The 8,596-nt window shown below is 39.4% G+C and overlaps 1 protein-coding gene across 2 annotated transcripts in view; it reads left to right on the top strand.

Annotated features, from left to right (window-relative positions):
- The first annotated feature begins 21 nt into the window (after nucleotides 1–21).
- LOC117527568 (mediator of RNA polymerase II transcription subunit 15-like) overlaps nucleotides 22–8,596 on the top strand; it is a 51,695-nt gene continuing 43,120 nt past the window's right edge. For both annotated transcript variants that reach the window (XM_034189971.1, XM_034189970.1), the window contains exon 1: nucleotides 22–229. In XM_034189971.1, coding sequence (XP_034045862.1) covers nucleotides 32–229 — 198 coding nt within the window. In that variant the 5' untranslated portion in view covers nucleotides 22–31. The remainder of the gene's footprint in view (nucleotides 230–8,596) is intronic.

The following is an 8,596-nucleotide window of genomic DNA, read 5'->3' as shown; positions in this document are numbered from 1 at the left end:
AAATGCCATGCAGCAGCAGCAGCAGAATGCCATGCAGCAGCAGCAGCAGAATGTCATGCAGCAGCAGCAGAATGTCATGCAGCAGCAGCAGAATGCCTTGCAGCAGCAACAGTTTCAGCAGCAGCAGCTGAAAATACTGCAACAGCAGCACCACCAGAATCAGCAGCTCCAACAGCAGCACCAGAATCAACAGCCACAGCAGGCCCAGAACCAGCAGCAGCAGAACCAAGTATGCATGTAGCCTCACTTTCCTACTTTACTCATGCTGGAGCCACCGTGCTGGCAGTGTTTCCACTGTAGAACTGCTGGGGCTTAGCTGAATAAAGATACTAAATATAAAATGGTGATTATATAGTTAGTGCTGTGTTATATGGCAAAAAAAAAAAAATCACGACCCCCCCCCCCCCCCCCCGTATTGGTCAGTTTCACTATTTATCACAATATATACATTTGATAATGCTTCTAGTTTAAAGAGTAGTTTGAATACTGAAGCTTGAAGAAATCAGAGGGTAGTTTTCTCTGGGCCCCTCCCCAATCGGACCGGGAGTGACATGTTTAGCCGCATGTTCTCCCTGAATTGCTGTCTGTCTGAGTGGTGTCCAAAAAATAAGGTGGGCTTCATAGATAATTGGCAAAGCTTCTGGGGAAAACCTGGTCTTGTTAGGAGAGACGGCATCCATCCCACTTTGGATGGAGCAGCTCTCATTTCTAGAAATCTGGCCAATTTTCTTAAATCCTCCAAACTGTGACTATCCAGGGTTGGGACCAGGAAGCAGAGTTGTAGTCTTACACACCTCTCTGCAGCTTCTCTCCCCCTGCCATCCCCTCATTACCCCATCCCCGTAGAGACGGTGCCTGCTCCCAACCACCAATAACCAGCAAAAATCTATTTAAGCATAAAAATTCAAAAAGAAAAAATAATATAGCACCTTCAACTGCACCACAGACTAAAACAGTTAAATGTGGTCTATTAAACATTAGGTCTCTCTCTTCTAAGTCCCTGTTGGTAAATGATATAATAATTGATCAACATATTGATTTATTCTGCCTAACAGAAACCTGGTTACAGCAGGATGAATATGTTAGTTTAAATGAGTCAACACCCCCGAGTCACACTAACTGTCAGAATGCTCGTAGCACGGGCCGGGGCGGAGGATTAGCAGCAATCTTCCATTCCAGCTTATTAATTAATCAAAAACCCAGACAGAGCTTTAATTCATTTGAAAGCTTGTCTCTTAGTCTTGTCCATCCAAATTGGAAGTCCCAAAAACCAGTTTTATTTGTTATTATCTATCGTCCTCCTGGTTGTTACTGTGAGTTTCTCTGTGAATTTTCAGACCTTTTGTCTGACTTAGTGCTTAGCTCAGATAAGATAATTATAGTGGGCGATTTTAACATCCACACAGATGCTGAGAATGACAGCCTCAACACTGCATTTAATCTATTATTAGACTCTATTGGCTTTGCTCAAAAAGTAAATGAGTCCACCCACCACTTTAATCATATCTTCGATCTTGTTCTGACTTATGGTATGGAAATAGAAGACTTAACAGTATTCCCTGAAAACTCCCTTCTGTCTGATCATTTCTTAATAACATTTACATTTACTCTGATGGACTACCCAGCAGTGGGGAATAAGTTTCATTACACTAGAAGTCTTTCAGAAAGCGCTGTAACTAGGTTTAAGGATATGATTCCTTCTTTATGTTCTCTAATGCCATATACCAACACAGTGCAGAGTAGCTACCTAAACTCTGTAAGGGAGATAGAGTATCTCATCAATAGTTTTACATCCTCATTGAAGACAACTTTGGATGCTGTAGCTCCTCTGAAAAAGAGAGCTTTAAATCAGAAGTGTCTGACTCCGTGGTATAACTCACAAACTCGTAGCTTAAAGCAGATAACCCGTAAGTTGGAGAGGAAATGGCGTCTCACTAATTTAGAAGATCTTCACTTAGCCTGGAAAAAGAGTCTGTTGCTCTATAAAAAAGCCCTCCGTAAAGCTAGGACATCTTTCTACTCATCACTAATTGAAGAAAATAAGAACAACCCCAGGTTTCGTTTCAGCACTGTAGCCAGGCTGACAAAGAGTCAGAGCTCTATTGAGCTGAGTATTCCATTAACTTTAACTAGTAATGACTTCATGACTTTCTTTGCTAACAAAATTTTAACTATTAGAGAAAAAATTACTCATAACCATCCCAAAGACGTATCGTTATCTTTGGCTGCTTTCAGTGATGCCGGTATTTGGTTAGACTCTTTCTCTCCGATTGTTCTGTCTGAGTTATTTTCATTAGTTACTTCATCCAAACCATCAACATGTTTATTAGACCCCATTCCTACCAGGCTGCTCAAGGAAGCCCTACCATTATTTAATGCTTCGATCTTAAATATGATCAATCTGTCTTTGTTAGTTGGCTATGTACCACAGGCTTTTAAGGTGGCAGTAATTAAACCATTGCTTAAAAAGCCATCACTTGACCCAGCTATCTTAGCTAATTATAGGCCAATCTCCAACCTTCCTTTTCTCTCAAAAATTCTTGAAAGGGTAGTTGTAAAACAGCTAACTGATCATCTGCAGAGGAATGGTCTATTTGAAGAGTTTCAGTCAGGTTTTAGAATTCATCATAGTACAGAAACAGCATTAGTGAAGGTTACAAATGATCTTCTTATGGCCTCGGACAGTGGACTCATCTCTGTGCTTGTTCTGTTAGACCTCAGTGCTGCTTTTGATACTGTTGACCATAAAATTTTATTACAGAGATTAGAGCATGCCATAGGTATTAAAGGCACTGCGCTGCGGTGGTTTGAATCATATTTGTCTAATAGATTACAATTTGTTCATGTAAATGGGGAATCTTCTTCACAGACTAAGGTTAATTATGGAGTTCCACAAGGTTCTGTGCTAGGACCAATTTTATTCACTTTATACATGCTTCCCTTAGGCAGTATTATTAGACGGTATTGCTTAAATTTTCATTGTTACGCAGATGATACCCAGCTTTATCTGTCCATGAAGCCAGAGGACACACACCAATTAGCTAAACTGCAGGATTGTCTTACAGACATAAAGACATGGATGACCTCTAATTTCCTGCTTTTAAACTCAGATAAAACTGAAGTTATTGTACTTGGCCCCACAAATCTTAGAAACATGGTGTCTAACCAGATCCTTACTCTGGATGGCATTACCCTGACCTCTAGTAATACTGTGAGAAATCTTGGAGTCATTTTTGATCAGGATATGTCATTCAAAGCGCATATTAAACAAATATGTAGGACTGCTTTTTTGCATTTACGCAATATCTCTAAAATCAGAAAGGTCTTGTCTCAGAGTGATGCTGAAAAACTAATTCATGCATTTATTTCCTCTAGGCTGGACTATTGTAATTCATTATTATCAGGTTGTCCTAAAAGTTCCCTAAAAAGCCTTCAGTTAATTCAAAATGCTGCAGCTAGAGTACTGACGGGGACTAGAAGGAGAGAGCATATCTCACCCATATTGGCCTCTCTTCATTGGCTTCCTGTTAATTCTAGAATAGAATTTAAAATTCTTCTTCTTACTTATAAGGTTTTGAATAATCAGGTCCCATCTTATCTTAGGGACCTCGTAGTACCATATCACCCCAATAGAGCGCTTCGCTCTCAGACTGCAGGCTTACTTGTAGTTCCTAGGGTTTGTAAGAGTAGAATGGGAGGCAGAGCCTTCAGCTTTCAGGCTCCTCTCCTGTGGAACCAGCTCCCAATTCAGATCAGGGAGACAGACACCCTCTCTACTTTAAGATTAGGCTTAAAACTTTCCTTTTTGCTAAAGCTTATAGTTAGGGCTGGATCAGGTGACCCTAAACCATCCCTTAGTTATGCTGCTATAGACGTAGACTGCTGGGGGGTTCCCATGATGCACTGTTTCTTTCTCCTTTTGCTCTGTATGCACCACTCTGCATTTAATCATTAGTGATCGATCTCTGCTCCCCTCCACAGCATGTCTTTTTCCTGGTTCTCTCCCTCAGCCCCAACCAGTCCCAGCAGAAGACTGCCCCTCCCTGAGCCTGGTTCTGCTGGAGGTTTCTTCCTGTTAAAAGGGAGTTTTTCCTTCCCACTGTAGCCAAGTGCTTGCTCACAGGGGGTCGTTTTGACCGTTGGGGTTTTACATAATTATTGTATGGCCTTGCCTTACAATATAAAGCGCCTTGGGGCAACTGTTTGTTGTGATTTGGCGCTATATAAAAAAAATTGTTTGATTGATTGATTTATTATTTGCACTTTAGAATACAATCCCAAATCAGAAAAGGTTGGGATGATGTGAAAAATTTGAATAAAAAAAAAAAAATGCAGTGATCCTTACATTTACTTTGACTTCTACAGTGAGGCAAATAAGTATTTGATCCACTGTTAATTTTGCAAGTTTTCCCACCTAGAAAGAATGTAGAGGTCTGTAATTTTTATCGTAGGTACACTTCAACTGTGAGAGACGGAATCTAAAAAATAATCCAGAAAATCACATTGTTTGATTTTTTTTTTTTTAATAATTAATTTGCATTTCATTGCATGAAATAAGTATTTGATCACCTACCAACCAGCAAGAATTCTGTCTCTCACAGACCTGTTAGTTTTTCTTTAAAAAGCCCTCCTATTCTGCACTCTTTACCTGTATTAATTGCACCTGTTTAACTCGTTACCTGTATAAAAGCAGGGTTGGGAGGGTTGCTTTAAAAATGTATTCCGATACAGTTACTAGTTACCTGCTGAAAAAATGTAATCACTAACGTAATCCAAGTACCATAATATTAAAGTCATGTAATTTGATTACTTTCAGTTACTTCTGTATTACTCCAATATCAAATATGCTAATACAGACAAAAGAAACTAAATATAAATAGTCTTGACTACATAGTACAGTTTATTAAGCAAAAATAAAACTGTTTCTTTTACATGGCATGCTCTGTTTACTTCACATTATGAATTAAGAGCGCCACAATATTGTTTGAAATACACCCAGTGTTCACCTGCTAAATTTTCAACAACAAATGCCAAACAAATGAAGGATAATGAAAACTCAGGCAGTGTGCGGATGAATTTCTAATTAAAAGTGGCAGAACAATATACAAAACAAAAAAATTCTGCTACTTGTTCAGTAAACATAAAATTATTTTACTTTAGTCTTTCACATAGCATTCGCACCATGTTTAACATATCAGTCCACTTATTGAACTTTCAAAATAGGAACAACAGCATAATGAAAACCATTAAGTAAATACTGTCAGTAAGGAGGCGTGGTCGCCATTTTAATTCCGGGCATGTTTAGTGATTTGCGTGCATAGAAGTTCAAGAAACAGGTGGAATATGCCGGAAAGCTGCGCATGTTAGCAAAGCCGCAAACGGAGGAACAAGGGAGACAATATTTCCTTCCATAAGTAAGTGGTTTTGGTTCTTCTTGTCACTTTGTCCATGATATTTGGATGATAAACAGCTGTATGTCTCCTGCCGTACCTGTGTCGCCCAATGACATGGACCATTAACTCTTCACTTATGTCTAGTTGATATTTTCCACTGCTAGACCAATGTCTAGTTAAAATACTTGTCGTTAGTGATTAAAATTGTTCGACAAGATTGGGGATTTTTTTTTTTAATTTGCACCTTAAAATAATGAGATTATAATGACCCGCGCTGTGCCGCTCACAGTCACACCCACACAGAGAGATGTGCACACACACCACTGAGTTCATGAATGAAACTCGGTCAATAAAGGATAATTGTGTAAAAATATAATATGTATATAAATGTAATGGTTTTAGCTGCGCTGCGTTTAACAGAGCTGATGCAGCAGGACGTCTCAGCTCAGCAGCTTGAACAGCGCAGATCCGTGTCACTTTCAGCACTAATATTTGGGAATGTGTGTGTGTGTCCGAGTAAATTTAATACTTTCCTGACATAATTTAATTTAATTTAATTTTAATGGCTCGGTATCCAGGTCAAAATGGCATTTTAACACATATTTTGCGAGCATTTTTCTGAGTGTGTCCCGTCGCGGATCTCCATTGAAAATGCATTGACATCTGGGTACTTCATCAATATTTTGCCCTGTTAGGAGACGTGATGTCGCTGTACATGAAGGGACGTTTTCGTTTCAAAGGAAAAAAAAAAAAAAAAAAAAAAAAAAAATATATATATATATATATATATACACACAGATAATATCATAAAATGTATTAAAATTGTAATCCTGCAAAGTAATCCCCATTTTTACTAAATATACCTGTAATCTGAATACGTCTTTTTTTCTGTAACTGTAGCGGAATACAGTTACCTTTTTTGTATCCTAATTACATAACGCCATTACATGTATTCCGTTACTCCCCAAGCCTGTATAAAAGACACCTGTTCACACACTCAATCACACTCCAACCTGTCCACCATGGCCAAGAACAAAGAGCTGTCTAAGCACATCAGGGACAAAACCGTAGACCTGCGCAAGGCCGGGATGGACTACAGAACAACAGGCAAACAGCTTGGTGAGAAGACAATAACTGTTGGTGTAATGATTAGAAAATGGAAGAAATGCAAGATGACTGTCAATTTATCTCAGTTTGGGGCTCCATGCAAGATCTCTTCTCATGGGGTAAGGATGATTCTGAGAAAGCCCAGAACTACACAGGAGGACCTGGTCAATGACCTGGAGAGAGCTGGGACTACAGTTGCAAAGAATACATTAGTAACACACTATGCCGTCATGGTTTAAAATCCTGCAGGGCAGCAAGGTCCCCCTGCTCACGCCGGCACATGTCCAGGCCCATTTGAAGTTCGCCAGTGACCATCTGGAAGATCCAGAGGAGGCATGGGAGAAGGTCATGTGGTCAGATGAGACCAGAATAGACCCTTTTGGTATCAACTCCACTTGCCATGATTGGAGGATGAGAACAACCCCAAGAAAACCATCCCAACTGTGAAACATGGAGGGTGGAAACACCATTTTTGGGGTGCTTATCTGCAAAGGGGACAGGACGACCGCACCGTATTGAAGGGAGGATGGATGGAGTCATGTATCATGAGATTTTGGCAAACTACCTCCTTCCTTCAGTAAGAGCATTGAAGATGGTCATAGCTGGGCCTTCCACCATGACAGTGACCCCAAACAGTCAGGGCAATTAAGGAGTGGCTCCATAAGAAGCATTTCAAGGTCCTGGAGTGGCTGAGCCAGTCGCCAGACCTGAACTCAATAGAAAGTCTTTGGAGGGAGCTGAAACTGAAAACCTGAAAGATCTGGGGAAGATCTGTATGGAGGAGTGGACCAAAATCCCCGCTGCAGTGTGCAAACTTGGTCAAGAACTACAGGAAACATCTGACCTCTGTAATTGCAAACAAAGGTTTCTGTGCCAAGTATTAAGGCTTGTTTTACTACTGTATCAAATACTTATTTCATGCAATAAAATGCAAATAAATTATTTAAAAATCATGCAATGTAATTTTCTGAATTTTATTTTTTTAGATTATTTCTCTCACAGTTGACGTGTACCTACGATAAAAATTACAGACCTCTCCATTCTTTGTAGGTGGGGAAAACCTGCAAAATCAACAGTGGATACTTACAAATACTTACTTTCCCCACTGTATGTTATTGTAGACACACGAGTACACACCCAAGATATACCCAACATCCATTTAAGGTCTGCAATACATAAAAAAAATCACTTGGATTAGGGGCAATTTATTCTAAATATAAGGAGGAAGTCGTGATGGATACATTAACATTTCTAAGTTACAGATATGTCTTGTGTTCATTTACATTAATCATTAAGAAATATAGACAGTATTATAAATCTGTCTTAAATAAGTATTTTTCAAAAACTGAATGGCCATGCTGGAAGGAGACTTGTGAGGGAAGCCTCCAAGACACCCAGACAGCTCTGAAAAAAAGTCGTCATAGTAGCAATAGTCTTCTATATAGTCTTCTGTGGTTCTGGTTGGAGAAACTGCATTGTGTAACTTTTGTCAGTTGCGTCACCAGTTATACAGCTTCATGATGAAGTGGTATAGAGGACGATTTTCTTCAAATAAGCGTGAAATTTCAGCTGTAGTTTGCCAGAAGATTTGGGAAAACTGAACCTATATTTGATTACTGTTTTGCAAGCCTTCTCTACTCTACTCCAACGTGAAGCTGTGAATGGAGACGCAACAGGCAAATGTTGCTTTGTTCCCAGTTTCTCCACTCTCATCCACAAAAGCCTGTAATTCTTTCAGAGCTGTCATGGGGGTCTTGGTGGCTTCCCTCACTTGTGTCCTTCCAGTATGGTCACTCATTTTTTCAGAACTGCTTATTTGACACAGATTTACCACACAACACCATCATACTGTTTGTATTTCTTCACAATTAATGTAAATCAACTCCAAGACAAGTTCAGTGACTTAGAAATGTTTGTGTATCTGTCCCCTCTCTTGTCTCAAGAAAGCTGGATGTAAAAGTGATGTTTTAATCCTTATATTTGGAATTAATTGCCATGTCCAAACTTTTTTGGAATGGGTTAGTCACCTTAAATGCAGGGAGTGGATGGATATTAACAAATGAAATGACATTGACTGAACAAAACATAAAATATTT

Source organism: Thalassophryne amazonica, chromosome 16 (assembly GCF_902500255.1).
Source record: "Thalassophryne amazonica chromosome 16, fThaAma1.1, whole genome shotgun sequence".
NCBI lineage: Eukaryota > Metazoa > Chordata > Actinopteri > Batrachoidiformes > Batrachoididae > Thalassophryne > Thalassophryne amazonica.
This window is presented reverse-complemented; position numbering and strand designations above follow the sequence as displayed.